The sequence below is a fragment of the Macaca thibetana genome, chromosome 8, assembly GCF_024542745.1.
Source record: "Macaca thibetana thibetana isolate TM-01 chromosome 8, ASM2454274v1, whole genome shotgun sequence".
Classification (NCBI taxonomy): domain Eukaryota; kingdom Metazoa; phylum Chordata; class Mammalia; order Primates; family Cercopithecidae; genus Macaca; species Macaca thibetana.
Window position 1 is genome coordinate 123,523,920 of NC_065585.1, and position 15,211 is coordinate 123,539,130.

The following is a 15,211-nucleotide window of genomic DNA, read 5'->3' on the forward strand; positions in this document are numbered from 1 at the left end:
CCCCGTATTTCAGAGATTTCTTTTTATTTTCTTTTCTTTCTTTCTTTTTTTTCTTTTTCTTTTTTTTTTCTTTTTCTTTTTTTTTTTTTTTTTGCAGTTGTAAGATTTCATAGAGTGAAAACAGAGCTCCCGTATAATGGGAGGGGACCCAAAGGCGGTTGCCACTGATAGCGGAATGCCTGGGTTTATATCCCGATCATTGTCCCTCCCCCTGTACTCTCAGGTGATAGATGATTTGATTATTTCTTTATCTCCTGCTTTTAGCCTAATCGATATTTTAGTGAGCTCTCTTTACTATCTGATTGGTCAGGTGTGAGCTGAGTTACAAGCCCCGTGTTTAAAGGTGAATGCAGTCACCTTCCCCAGCTAGGCTTAGAACTTCTTAGCCAGCCTAGGAAATCTAGCAAGTCCTGTCTCTCAGTCTCCCCTCTGAACGGAAAAACCGAGGTGCTATTGGGGAGGTTGACCAACGACCGCTCTAACTGCTTCCTGCTGAATTGGGGCGCACTGGGATCATGCAGTTGAGATTTCCTCAGGAGGGATGCTTTTGATTCATCAGCATCGGAGCATGGGCTAGCAGGCCGGTCCAGGGGTCCGCGGTAGATCTTAGTCACGGACTGCGTCTGGGGCTCCATTTGAAAAACCATTTGTAGTTTTACAGCTTCGATTCTGGAAGAGACAAACTTAACAAGGAGGTTAAAGATACAGGAATTGAAATGTATGGCCTAAAGTGCAGGGGGAGGCATATCCAACAGTTAGTAGGATTTTGACCAAGGTTTCATCAAGCCCAGTGAGGGTGGTATTAAATGGGCTTACCAGGCAAGTATGGGTACGGAGGGTCTTCAAAGGCAAACAAGAATTGAGAGTCAGGATGTACAGGGATGTGGAAAAAGGCTTAAGGTCCGGGACTGTTAACCACTCTGCTTCCTCTGGCATTTGGGAAAGCAGAGTATAAGGGTTAGATACAGCTGGGTATAGAGGGACAACAGCCTCATTGATAATCCTGAGATCTTGTACTAACCTCCACTGTCCGTTGGGTTTCTGTACTCCTAAAATTGGAGTATTGCAGGGGCTATTGCATGCTTTTACTAGGCCTGGGACTTTTAGGTCCTTAACAATCTTTTGGAGTCCTTGTTGGGCCTCGGGTCTAAGGGGGTACTGCATTTGGTAGGGAAAGGAGGCAGAATCCTTTAGTTTAACTTTAGCATTCTTCACTCGTCCATATTGTCCTGTTGCCCAGACTTCAGGATTAATTCCTTCCTCAAGTAGGGGACAACAAACAGGTGTTCCTTCTCTTATGTTCAGGTATATAATGGCCCCTGCTTGTGCTAGAATGTCTCTCCCTAACAAAGGAGTGGGGCTTTCAGGCATAATTAGAAAAGTATGTGAAAAGAGTAAAGTTCCCCAGTCACAACTCAGTGGCTGAGACAAGTAGATAGTGACTGCCTGTCCTAGGACCTCTTGGATACTGACAGAGCTGAAGGACAGTTGTCTGGGACAGGAAAGTAAGACTAAGAAGGCTTCACCAGTGTCCAGCAGACAGTTAACCTCCTGGCCCTCAATGGTCAAGCATACCCGGGGCTCTGTGAGGGAGATGGCATGGGCTGGCGCTTGCCCCGGGCACCCTCAGTCCTGCTGCTGGATCACCTGGTTAGTGGCTTCTGACTCAGAGGACCTTTGTCCCCTGGGGCAGTGGGCCTTCCCAGTGATTACCTTGACATAAGGGACATGGACGAGGGTGTGGCTTATTTCTCTTCGGACAATCTTTTTTAAAGTGTCCTTGTAGACGGCACTGGAAGCAAGCCCTATTAGGCATTCGATTTGCCCAGCTTTTCCCTTTTCCAGAACCTCCAAAGTCCGCTTGCCTGAGGGCCATGACTAAAGCGGTGGCCTTCTTTCTATCCCGTTTGTCCCGTTCCGCGTGCTCCTCCTGATCTCTCTTATAAAAAACCGAGGTTGCCAAGTTCAGTAGGGTTTCTAAGTTTTGCTCCAGGCCTAAGGTGGACTTTTGAAGTTTGTTTCTAATGTCTGCAGCTGACTGAGTGATAAACTCATTCTTTAAGATTAGTTGGCCTTCAACAGAGTCAGGTGACAGAGACGTGTGCTTCCCCAGTGCCTCCCTTAGTCTCTCCAGAAAGGCAGTAGGATTTTCTTCCTTTCCCTGTGTTATAGTGGACATCATTGAATAATTTATAGACTTCTTCCTAGTTTTACTTAGTCCTTCTAGCCTGCAAGTTAGCAAATGTCTGCGGCACCAATCTTCGTGTTCTGATTCTGCATCCCAGTAAGGGTCTACACTGGAACTGCCTGCTGGCCTGTGGGGAATGGTTCTCATTCCTCTGTTGTCATCCTATCGTTGACCTGACTGAGATACCAGAGATTGCCAAACCCTTGGGCTGCAATTATGGTGGCACTTCTCTCATTTGGGGTTAGTGTCTGATCTAGCAGTAACATTATACCTCTCCAGAATACATCTTAGGGGCGTTTTTGCCTTGGGGAGAAACGTTTCCCATCTGAGAAAAGAACACAGGGATGCCAGCACCCGTAGTCATTTTCCAGTGAGCATTAGTCCTAGAGCATCCTCCATGGGCCTAATGCTTATTCCTTTCCAGGATGCGTAACCACCCGTGGACCTCTGCTTATCGGATTAGTTACTCTCACCCATGTAGCAGTCCTGCACCTGTTTTCAAACCTTTCTTGAACACAAAGAAAGGGGTCCAGGTTGCCGGATTCTAGTGGTCCTTTACCAGCGTGCCCAACACTGGCTTTGCGCTCAGTGATGAGTTCTAGCGCTGGGCTGGGCAACCCAGTTTCCCATCAAGATGCATTCCCATAAACAACAGGTCTTATATAAATTCATTTCAGAGAGGGTGTAGGTAACCTTCTGAGTCAGGATTAAGATAGTTTTTGCCCACTAGGGCCTTTGTCCTTCTTTTCCTTTGTAGGAATATGCCCTAATTATCGATCTTAAACTTTTGGTTGCCCTGGATTAAGTCCTTTTGGGTATGAAATATGAGAGATGGATCCTGTTTATCCTATGTGCCTTTTTCCTACAAGAAGGAGAGCGAGGAGAAAAAGATAGGCTTGCTGGTTTTTTAAGTACTTTGAGGCGTGGCTGAGTGCAAACAGCTAGAACCTTTGAGCAGTCCAATTATTAGGCAATTTTCGTAGCTACTTCTACAAGAGTCTCCTTATCAATTACTGAATACCCATTATGGTTTTTTTCTCTCAATCACCCAAGAGTTTCCTTATCAATTACTGAATACCTGTTATGGTTTTTTCCCTCAATCACCCGGGAGGAACCATCTATCCTCCTATCCTGAAGGGAGTTCCTCCTAGGTCTGGTCAGACCTTTGTATGGTAATTAAGATTTAAATCCCCTGTTAGGAAATCTGCTGGGTTAAGGAAATTTTCAGTGGTTAATGTTAAATCATCTTTTTTAAAACAGAATAGCCCCATACTTTAAGATTTTTGAGTTAGTAAGCTACGTTTTTTTTTTTTTTTTTTGGACTTAGGATAGTTATGAACTGGTGAGGTGTGCTCACAATGAGGTTTCCTCCAAAAGTTATTTTCTACTTTCTTCTGTTAGCAAAGCAGTTGACACTACAGATTGAATGCATTTGGGCCATCCCTTTATATTTACTTAATGCGCTTTCATGTTGTTGCAGTTCCAATTGTTAAAGTACTGGGTCATCAGTTCTAAGGCCCTGGTCAAGGAGCCAAGGCTTGGAGATTGTATTGCACAGGGTGGGTAAGCTGGGTAGAAATTGGGGGAGGAGAGCATCTTACACAATGGCAGAGCAATTCTCCTAGCCATTTACAAACTTGAGGCCCTGGCAAGGGTGGTGGGGAACGGGTCCCATGTAACTGCCCATGTTGAGAGCTGTATACCTAAATTAGGAGGGAAACCAGGGGCAAGACTCCCTGGGTTCATAGCCTTGGTGCCTAAGGATGCAGTGTAGAGCTTCCTTAGATCCCCTTTGGAGATACAACTTGCTCTAATACTTGGGAGAGGAAGTGAAAGTCGGCAGCATTAGTATCTAGGAGTTACTTCACGCCTTCACAGCCGTCTCTCTAATTATGGTTGGAGCATCCCAGCCCTGATCAAAGGCCAGACTCCTCTTATCCATTCCATCTCCCCTCACCTACTTCATTGGCTACTCCTCATCACCTGTGCTATCTCTGCCTTCTGTGCTAACGTTTAAAGATAGGAGTCCCCCAAGGCTCAGTCCTTGGATCTCTATTCTTTATTTATTCTTTCATAGGCAATCCCATCCATTCGCTTGACTTTAAGACCATGTGTAAACCAATGTCTCAAATTTCTCTCTCCTTGGAGCTCTAGATTTGTATGTCTTACTGCCTACAGCTCTGCTTGGATATCTAACAGTCACTTCAAACCTCTCGTGTTCCCCCCATGCTCTTGCTTTTCCACCAGTCTTCCCTATCTCCAGCTACCCAATTGATTAACATAAAAACCTAGGTTATCCCTGATTTCTCACTTCCCCTCATCAGTCCTGCTACATCTGTACCCAATCCAACAGAAAGTGTCACCGACTCTACCTCCAAAACCTCCCATTTTATTCACTTCTCTCCTCCATGACTTCTAATCTGAGGCACGATCACTTTTCTCTCAGATTCAGCAAATAGTCTGCCTTCCGCTCTTGTCCCATGAACCCATTCTTCTAAGGGACTTTAGAAAATATAAATCCAATTATGTCATTTCCTTCCAAAGCTTCCATTGCTCTTGGAATAAATTCCAGGTTCATTTCTAGGACCTTCATTTTGTCACCCTCCACTTTCCTCTTATGTTTCAACCACAGGGATATCCTTTCTACTTATAGAGCAAACTAAATGATTTCTTTAAGACCTTTCAATTTGCATTAGGTGCTTTTTATCTTCTGCTTGAAATGCTCTCTTTTGGTTATTAAGGTCTCAGCTTGAATGTCACTTCCCCGGAGAAGCCTTCCCCAACCCTGAAAACCCAGGTAGCCCTTCTGAGTCGCTCTGCCATATCACCACATTCAATTTCCTGCACATAACACTTTTCAAAATTCTCTTTCATGTATATTTGTTTACTTGTTTATTGTATGTCTCCCTCCCCTGGAGTATAAGCTAGCTGAGAGCTAGAATTTTGTTTGTCTTATTCACCGCTGTATTCTCAGACCCCAGAGTACCTGATACCTGGTAAAAGTTTGTTAAAATGAATGAATGAATGGATGGATGAGACTCAGAGAGGGTGAGTAAATTGTCCAAGGTCACAGAGCTAACAAGTCGTCAAGCCATGATCTGAATGCAAAATTTGGAGCTTTGTGTGTCTCCAAAGCCCACGTTTCCAGAACACTTGCCTCTACTGTCACAAAAAGCCGTGTGGTCAGGACTTCAATTTATAAAACATTTTTACACGCATTACGTAATTTGCTCCACACTGTAACCTGGTATGATATAATCGTAGCTTTGCTTTTTCCGGATGTGGAAACTAAGGCTCAGAAAGGTTTAGTAATTAATCCAAGATCCCTCTCAGAGCAATAGAAGGGCAGGTGAATAGCAAAGCAGAAATTAACTTCCCAGGAATTATGTATGGGTATGTGGCACCCAAACATGCCACCTCTGAAGCTCACACTCTCATGCTGATAATCAAGGGTATTTTATACATGAGAATGGCTCATCAGGGCCATTCATGAGGAATCTAAGAGGGGAGCTGGAAGCACATTAAGTGTACTGAGGCTAGGCCAGGTGCGGTGGCTCACATCTCTAATCCCAGCACTTTGGGAGGCCGAGGCAGGCAGGAGTTCATGACCAGCCTGGCAAACATGATGAGACTCCATCTGTACAAAAAAAAAAAAGTGTGCTGGTGTTCACCTGTAGTCCCAGCCACTTGGGAGGCTGAGCTGGGAGGATCACTTGAGCCCAGGAGGTCGAGGCTACAGTGGGCTGAGATTATACCACTGCACTCCAGCCTGGGTGACAGAGTGAGATCCTGTCTCAAAAAAAAAAAAAAAAAAAAAAAAAAGGATTGAGGCTACACAAAACTCTGCTCCTGAAGAAAGGAGAGGTGTGGGGGTCCTATGGCAACTACTGTGGGTTTGCACAAAGATCCCCAAATCATAAAACAAAGTGGTTTGGGGATCTTGGAAGGTTACAGGGTTGGACTTCACTGTCTCATAGGAGACAAGGCATTTTAGAATAAACTGGGCATGTCCTAAGGTAAGGATCTGTGTCCTTCCACAGGTCTAGCTTTCTTGCCTGCCAGCGTGTCCTACCTCATTGGCACCAACCTCTTTGGTGTGTTGGCCAACAAGATGGGTCGGTATGTAGCCTGGGGATCTGGGACAAACAATAGAAATATGAGATGGGAGAGCGCCTGTCCCTGATCTTGGAATGATGAACAGCTTCCCCACAGTTGAAAGTTTAGGACAAGTACACACTGATAAAAACTTCCCACCGGGAGGGTGGTGAGGGTGGTATGGAGAATGGATAGTCCTGAGCTCTAAGCTGATTGGTATGGAAGAGGCAGTGGATACATGAGGGGCACCCCTTACTTTCCGTCCATTTGCTGTCCAATTGAAGAGATAAAATAACCACATCGGAGAACAGCTATTAAAAACGCAGTACTTTGGGAAAGTGGTTTTCAAATTATGTTCCATGGAACCCTATGGAGTTCTACAGAGGCACCCCAGAGGCCACTGAGGAGGAAGGGTTGGGGGCCAAGAGGTATAAGTCTAGATTCTGTCCCTCCACCACAATAAGGACAGCTTTAATTTTATCTTTGGAGTTCAGCACCAAGATTTTAGAAGCACTGCCATAGGACATCAGAGAAGGAAAGAAGTTTGGTACTTTCTGTGGTTTTTGAGACGGACCTCAAGGACCAAATAAAATATGGACAGGTAGGAGGTAGTCTGAGCTGGGCAACAGCAAGAGTTAAGTTTGAGGGTTCTTTCCAAGGACCAAGTGCTTCTGAGTCAGCTGATTCCTCCTGTAAGGGAAGGAAGACTGTGTCCCATGGCACCTCCTCTGCCTATAGAAAAAGGTGTGGAGCCAGCACGGGACAAGGAAAGGGCAGGGAGAGAGCTCACTTGGGTACAAACTGGTCATGTGGGTGCTGTCCTCAGGTCCTAAGGGGTTGCTAGGATTAGGGCTGGTGGAACAGGTCAGCATGGTGGTGATGGGGTACAGGTGGAGGGGAGCTCTCCCCTGTCGGTGTTTTATGATGGCCCTTTTCTTCCAGGTGGCTGTGTTCCCTAATTGGGATGCTGGCAGTAGGTACCAGCTTGCTCTGTGTAAGTATAAGAAGACCTGGGAGAGGGGAAGGAGAGAGAGAGAGAGAGAGAGAAACCGACCCAGACATTTAAAGACTACTTTCCTTTAAAATGAGCAGAGTTGGCTTGGCAAGGACTGTCAGAAAGAGTGTTTCTGAGTAGGCAGGAATTTAGCACTGGGGAGATGCCACCAGCTGCAGTGGCTTTCCATTGAGAGGAAGTGGGAAAGGAGAGGGAAAGGGCTGTAGGGCAGCTGGAGCCAGAGGTCTGAGGCTGTATGTGTGGGCACATGAAGTGATACATGTTGGTGTCCATTTCTGGGAATGGCAAAATGGTGCATTGTGTGACTTCATTTACTCATCCCACCCTGAGACAGCCTCATAAGTCCCCAGGGAACCATCACCTATGCTCCAGTCTCTGGCACCAGAGGCTTGATAGAAGAAGAAAGAAAGAAGGACTTTTCCATTTCCAAGAGTCCCCCTCAAGCTCTTTAAGCCTTCATTTCCTCCTCTCCGCAGTGGGGATGAGAAACACACAAATCTCCTAGGCTTGAGGGAGAGAAGAACAGGGCTACAAGGCACTATACACTGTGCTCAAGACCAGCTGCAGGTCCTGAGCAGGAGCATGGGATCCGGGTTCCATGGCAGGTTTGCCACTTTCTATGCATGTCACTTTGAGCAGGTTGCCTCATCTCTGTGTGCTCAGCATCCTCATCTGTGTAGAGAGGGTTCTGATAGTGTCCACAGAGTTGTCGAGGTAATCCACATAAACCACAGTGTCTGGCATGTGGTGAGCCCGTAGTGAATCTCAGCCAGTACTATTGATAAATTATAAACATTTCTTGAGGCATGAACCCGAAAAATTGTTATCAGAGAGTAACATCTAAATAGTATGCTAAACCCTTGAGGGGTGAGTGTCCTGGGGTAACAGGTTTGAATGACAGGTGCCCAGAAAGGGAGGGGAGGAACCTGCAAAAGGGTGAAGAAAGGGTTTTTGTTGGGGGATTGGGAGGGCAACAGGAATGAGTCTCACAAGCTTTCTGACACGGCACTCAAGCCACACCATCTGCCCTCTCTAGCTTACAGCTAACTGGTTTTTGGGGTCTCTTCTCTGTCTTCTTTCTCCAACAGTTACCAAGTTAGAAGTCTAAATAAAACGTTTCGGTGATGTCCATAATGGAAAACAGAGGCAACTTTATTCCATGAAGAATGAGGCCAGGAGTGTATGTTTAGGTGGAGGGGGTAGAGGAAGGGGAGAAGGTATCCATGCGACAGAGGAAGACCCTCATTAGAGCACAATGGAGTCAAGTCTGGGGTCCAAACTTGATCTTGCCGTTCATTAGATCTGTAACTTTGGATAGAGCAATAAACACAATGGCGCTGGTCAAGTTTTCACATCCTTAAAATGGAGGTATGGATTCTTTTCAGTGAGGAAGTATGAGAGGGCAGGAGGATGATGTCTGTGGCCAATAGTGCATTCTGAATAAATGCATTTCATGTGAAAACTCTTGGAACCTTGCTCCCACCTGACCCATCTGGAGTCCTGATGACTCTTCCTCCTTCCTCTTGCAGGTTCCTCTGGCTCACAATATTTTTGGTCTCATTGGCCCCAATGCAGGGCTTGGCCTTGCCATAGGTAAGAAGTACCCTTGAAGAAAACGAGAAGCCCCTGAATGTTGGCTTTGGGTCTGTTGCCTTTCCTCCCCCTTTTCTTATCAGAGGAGGTAGATGGAGAGGCAGAAGGAGGAGGAGGGCAGCTGGCAGGGGTGTGGAGAGATGAGCTCATAATTCCCACCTGGAACAGGTGTTGGTCCGAGGGAGAAGACCACAGGCAAAGCGAGTGGACTAAATGGAGGAACAGAGGAGGGATGGTACTGACTATGGGTGGTGCTGACTGTGTCCTGTTTGCTCTGGCCACAGGCATGGTGGATTCCTCTATGATGCCCATCATGGGGCACCTGGTGGATCTACGCCACACCTCGGTGTATGGGAGTGTCTACGCCATCGCTGATGTGGCTTTTTGCATGGGCTTTGCTATAGGTATGTTGGCAGGACCTGGTGTCTCACTTTCCCCTATCTACTGTTTTCCAGCTGGAAGTGCAGCCAGGAAGCTATCCTCCTAGGGTTCTGGAGATCTGTGACCCTGAGACGTCCTCTGGGTCACCCACCGCCCCTAGCATAGCGTCTTACGTGGAGGACACTCCATATGGAGGCTCCATAGACACTTGTGACTTTGATGTATCCCTCCCAGGTCCATCCACCGGGGGTGCCATTGTACAGGCCATCGGTTTCCCCTGGCTCATGGTCATCATTGGGGTCGTCAACATCGTCTATGCTCCACTCTGCTACTACCTGCGGAGTCCCCCAGCCAAGGAGGAGAAGCTTGTAAGGAGCGCCGATTGCTTAAAAAAAAAAAAAAAAATTCACTTCTGTTTCTTTCCATCATCTCTCTCATTCCCTTTCATCCTGGGCTGTTATTTCCTCCCTCTGTTGCTCTATTAATATTCTCTCTGCTTTGCCATGTTTCCCAATCCCCTTTCATCTTCATATTTCTTTTGTGCACTTCCTTAATTTCCCTTCTCTAAGTTACCACTTCCTCTCTTTCTGGGGCTATCAGGAAGGGTCTTCAGTAGAGAAGGGAAATGGGGGCAGAAGACCATCAAAGACATCCTGTAGTTACTGTTCCAAACTTGCTAGTTACTAGCAAGATGTGAATTACCAAGTTATCTCCCTCATAAGTGGGCAGAATTCCATTGGCACATCCATTCATCCTCTCACTCACTCTAGCGCACCATTATCCTTATCAGGTCTTTTTTTTTTTTTTTTTTTTTTTTTTATGAGATGGAGTTTCACTCTTGTTGCCCAGGCTGGAGTGTAATGGCGTGATCTCGGCTCACCACAAGCGCCGCCTCCCAGGTTCAAGCAATTCTCCTGCCTCGGCCTCCCAAGTAGCTGGGATTACAGGCATGCACCACCATGTCTGGCTAATTTTTTGTATTTTTAGTAGAGATGGAGTTTCTCCATGTTGGTCAGCAGGTCACCTTTTAAAAAGTACAAAAATCCCAGGGAAGAGATCCATACCATAGGATTTTCTTTAATAAAGCACTTCCCTCTTACTGCAGCACAGACATCCTGAGAGCCTGATGGGTTTGGGATGGCGACAGAGGCTGCTCAAGGGAACAAAAGAAGACAGGAAGGTGTGATAGGGAATGATGTTGATTCCATTTGTCTTCCTGCTGTAACTTCCACTACACCGTTGGATTCAGTTAAAAGCGTATGAGATATTTGTCCTGACAAGGGTTGATATATTGGGTACCTTGGGAGGCTGGTGCATGCACAGGCAGGGGGTCCTGTGCATGTTTCTTGAGTACTTAGCAATGCCAGACTTGGATGAACTAGTGGGAGAACAGAATGGGGAGACTGGTGGGAAAACAACAACAACAACAACAACAACAAAAAAACATGTGCAGTGGCTTCTCCTCTTGCCTCTCTCTGCAGGCTATTCTGAGTCAGGACTGCCCCATGGAGACCCGAACATATGCAACCCAGAAGCCCACGAAGGGAATTTCCCCTGGGCGAGGACAGTGATGACGAGCCTGACCATGAGGAGTAGCTGCCGAAAGTGCTCCCTGAATTCATGACGCCTCAGTGACCACCTCTTTCCCTGGGACCAGATCACCATGGCTGAGCGCACGGCTCAGTGGGCTTCACATACCTCTTCCTGGAAATCTTCTTTCCTCCCCTCCCATGGACACTGTCCCTGATACTCTTCTCACCTGTGTAACCGGTAGCTCTCCCTCTACGCCTTGGTGCTGCAGTGGCCCAACTTTTATGGCAAGACAGAGTGACGCACCTTCCCCCTGCTGTGAGGTTGATTAAACTTGAGCTGCGACGGGTTCTGCAAGGGGTGACTCATTGCGTGGAGGCGGTAGTGAGCAATGTGCCCCTGAAACCAGTGGAGCGACTGACAAGCCTCGTTTATCTGTTGCCTGATTTTCTCTGGCGTAGTCCCAACAGATTGGAAGAGTGTTACCCTCTGTTCCTCAACATGTTCCTTCCTGGGGTATCCCAGCTGAGTTGAGAAAATGTTCTCAGCATTGTCCTGCTGCCAAGTGCCAGCTTGAAGAGTTTTTTTTTTTTTTTTTTTGCATTTTTCTTTAATAAAGTGAGCGATTTTTCTGTGGCTAAATCTACAGCTGCTAAAAGGGCTTTATCCTCAGTGAAAAGCATCTTCTATTTTCATTATCATTGGGAAAGAGGAGGAGCCCATTTCTCTTCTGTGGAGTTATCGACATTCTCCTGACCTCCCTGTGTGTTCCTACATTTTCTGAACTTCTTAGACTCTTAGAAACAAAAGTAGAAGACAGACAGAAAAAATAATTGATTAGACCCATGATTTCATGGGAAGAAGTGAAAAGAAACTGCCTTGAAATCCCTCCCAGTTGTAGATTTCCTAATAGGAGGAGTGTAATGAGACATTGTTCATACTTGCTAATAAATACATTATTGCCTAATTCAGACCTGATAAACTAGATGTCGTTTTATAGCACGAGAGTATTGGGCAAATAGAGCAAATACTATAAATAGTATCATAATTTGCTGCCTTTTTGAAACACTGATTGGGTGATGGGATTTCAAAGAGGTGGGAGACGTGGCACCCACCTAAGTAGCTCCCCATCTATTTGGACAAACAGGGTATGACAGTATAAAAAATGATTGATGCTGCAAGTTAGTATACATTCTGTGTTCAAGTACAACGAGGTGGGATGTTCACAGGCTGGGTGGGAAATCATGGCAGAGCTAGAGGTAGAAGCAGGATGGAGAGACCCACAGAGACAGGCTTTGGGATGCCTGGATATCAGATTGGGGTTTTCAGACTTTATCTGGAATGACACCTGGCTCTGATTTTTGCACTGCTCTGTAGGAGTCTGCTGGCTCCAACACAAACCCTGAATCACCAGAGCACATTCAAGCTGAACCTTTCAATGAATCTTTATCATGCACACGGTAGATACCTGACTTACAGACATGTTTTTAGGGGGCTGGCATTAACTAGACTCACCTGATTTCCAAAACCAGATAGATGCATTATATTCATCTTCGGTCAGGATGACATCTTTCTCAGATTTTGAAGGAGCCCAAAGGTGAAATTAGAAAAGTGTTTGTCGAAATATATAAGTACACATGCAGAGTGAGTGAAGGACCACTGGGATGCCTTACACAGGTGGGAGTGGGGTGGGGCGGGATGCGGAGCTCTGGCAATGACAGTCTGCTGACTCTGACATTCACCTGGGGCAGGGTTTATAACAAAGACTGGGCTTGTTACAGAAATGAACGCATTTAAACAATGGGAACAATTTTTTTTTCCGGAGAAAGTGATTCCTGGCTTGCCAGCTAATGTTGTTTGAACAATATGCAAAGATGTGGATAAAGGGAAGCTAATGGATACAATTCGAGACTTTTTTTTTTTTTTTTTTTTTTTGAGACGGAGTCTCGCTCTGTCGCTCAGGCTGGAGTGCAGTTGCCCGATCTGGGCTCACTGCAAGCTCCGCCTCCCGGGTTCCCGCCATTCTCCTGGCTCAGCCTCCCGAGTAGCTGGGACTACAGGCGCCCACAACCGCGCCCGGCTAATTTTTTGTATTTTTAGTAGAGACGGGGTTTCACCGTGGTCTCGATCTCCTGACCTTGTGATCCGCCCGCCTCGGCCTCCCAAAGTGGTGGGACTTTTAAAACAATTCTCGACAAGGGTAAACACCAGGCCAGGCACAGTGGCTCACGCCCATAATCCCAGCACTTTGGGAGGCCGAGGCAAGAGGATCACTTGAGCCCAGGAGTTCGAGACCAGCCTGGGCAGCATGGTGAAACTCCTTCTCTACAAAAAATTGAAAAATTAGCCAGGCATAATGGTGTGTTCCTGTAGTCTTAGCTTCTCAAAGGGCTGAGGCAGGAGAATCACTTGAGCCTGGGAAGTGGAGGCTGCACTGGGCCATGATCGTGTGACTGCATTCCAGCCTGGGCAACAGAGGGGGATCCTGTCTCAAAAAAAAAACAAAAAAACAAACAAAACAAAACAAAACAAAAAAACAGTCAACACCTAACACTACAAAGTAAGTCACAACACTTTTTAAAATTATAGACCAGAGGTAGGTTAAAGATCATAAATGTAGCCTATATATGGAAGAGTATGAAAAGGAGAATTCCACAAAAATAGGAAATGGAATTAGCCTTTATTAGTGGCCTTATAAAGAAGGCCACTATTGTAAAGAAGAGAATGCATGGTCAATTTCCCATATTCACAGGTCAGATGAATTTCTTCTAACAATGAAAATGCCACCCAGCAAGGATGAGCCACAAGAAATTTTCTATGAAAGTGTCATAGAATGGCACTCCACTCCACTGTGGGACAGCTGAAGAGATGCATTTTTCCCTGGTGAAAGGGAGGAGGTGCAGAGACTATAAAACTCTTTACAGAAAGATGGGCTTTCTACCACCAATTACCATGGAGCAAAGAAGACAGTGCAACTAATGAGCCATGGTGCTCAATAAGCTAGGAAAATGTTGGAGTTTATCAGAGCATTAGAAACAAATCAGAAGACACATCCTTTCCCAAGTGCAAAAGCAGGAGAAGTATGGCAATTCCACACTAGAGTGCAGCTACAGCACCTTAAATTAAGCAGAAATGCAGAGAGCGCATGGGATGATGAATGGGTGGCAGAAACAGCAGTGTGGCAAGTGACAAGGAAAGTTCTTATGGGGAGAGAACCAAACTCAAGGGGATTAAGGTATTAATCCTATTAAGGTAGCCTACACCTTTAAGAAGGCCTGTTGTGATGGCCACAGTCTCAGAACACCACTGGAGGAAGCCTGAAATCACTAGAGGGCTAACTCTAGGGTGAATATTAGGAAATAGTTTCCCCCACCGTGTTGTCTTACATATGGAATTAATTTTTCCAAGGTAAAGCCTAAACTACCTAAAATCATTTTAAAAAAAAATTTTAGAGACAGGGTCTCGCTCTGTCACCCAGACTGGGGTGCAATGGTGCAGTCATGGCTCACTGCAGCCTCCACCTCCTGGGCTCAACCCACCTCAGCCTTCTGAGACTAGCTGGGACTACAGGCTCATGCCATCACACCCAGTTTATTTATTTATTTTTTAAATTGTTATTACTTTTTGTAGAGACAGGGTTTTGCTTTGTTGCCCAGCCTTAAATAAATTTACTAGTAACTTAGCTCCCTATTCCTGGAGGCAGCTGTGTAATGGTTGTAGGAGTCAGACCTCTGAGGCTTATTTGAAGAAAGGGCGGTGCAGCCCTTCCACACACCTTCCCTGGATGTGTGGCCGATTCTCTGCAGGCTTTGACACCCCATGGCTGCTGCAGTACACAATTCAGTTCTGCCGAGCTCACCACTACAATTTCGTGTATGGGACAGGATAACGTTCTCTGCAGCAAGGCAGGATTGGAGCATGGTGGCTTTGGTACACAGCGCTCTCTGCTGTTGCTGGGAGGGGCTGAAGAGAGAAATGGTCAAGTCACAAGGTGGTTGAGGGAGGACAAGATCAGGAATAAACAGACCTAATCCTGACGTCCTAGCCTAGTTATGACATTAACTAGCTGTGTGACCTGGGACAAGTCATTTCACGTCTCTGGGCTTTGGCATCCACTTCTGTAGCTCTGGCTTTCTGGGGCTCCATCTGCCACTGGCCCATTTTGGGATGGCCTTCTGTGAGCCCAGGAGCAGGACCTGAGCGAGGAACCAAAGACAAATTTGAGCAGTCACACAAAGCTGAGAGCCAGCATCACCCCAGAAACACAAACGTCATGTCAGGTTTTCATTTGTTGCTATCAAGAAATTATTAGAAGTAAAGTGTGTTGTGTTCCCCTCCACTCCTCCTTGCCCTCCTTGTTGTCTTCCTCTCCTTGTCTTCTTCCTCCTCCTCCCCTCCCTTCCCCCTCC

General features: G+C 46.2%; 2 protein-coding genes across 2 annotated transcripts in view; one reads left to right on the forward strand and one right to left on the reverse strand.

Moving 5' to 3' along the window:
* SLC18A1 (solute carrier family 18 member A1) overlaps positions 1-11,773 on the forward strand; it is a 33,453-nt gene extending 21,680 nt beyond the window's left edge. The window contains 6 exon segments of the mRNA XM_050801879.1: positions 6,229-6,307; positions 7,226-7,277; positions 8,828-8,891; positions 9,176-9,295; positions 10,754-10,815; positions 10,817-11,773. Coding sequence (XP_050657836.1) covers positions 6,229-6,307; positions 7,226-7,277; positions 8,828-8,891; positions 9,176-9,295; positions 10,754-10,815; positions 10,817-10,843 — 404 coding nt within the window. The 3' untranslated portion in view covers positions 10,844-11,773.
* The window catches only part of ATP6V1B2 (ATPase H+ transporting V1 subunit B2), a 531,364-nt gene that overhangs the window by 61,303 nt on the left and 454,850 nt on the right, over positions 1-15,211 (reverse strand). The window lies entirely within an intron of this gene.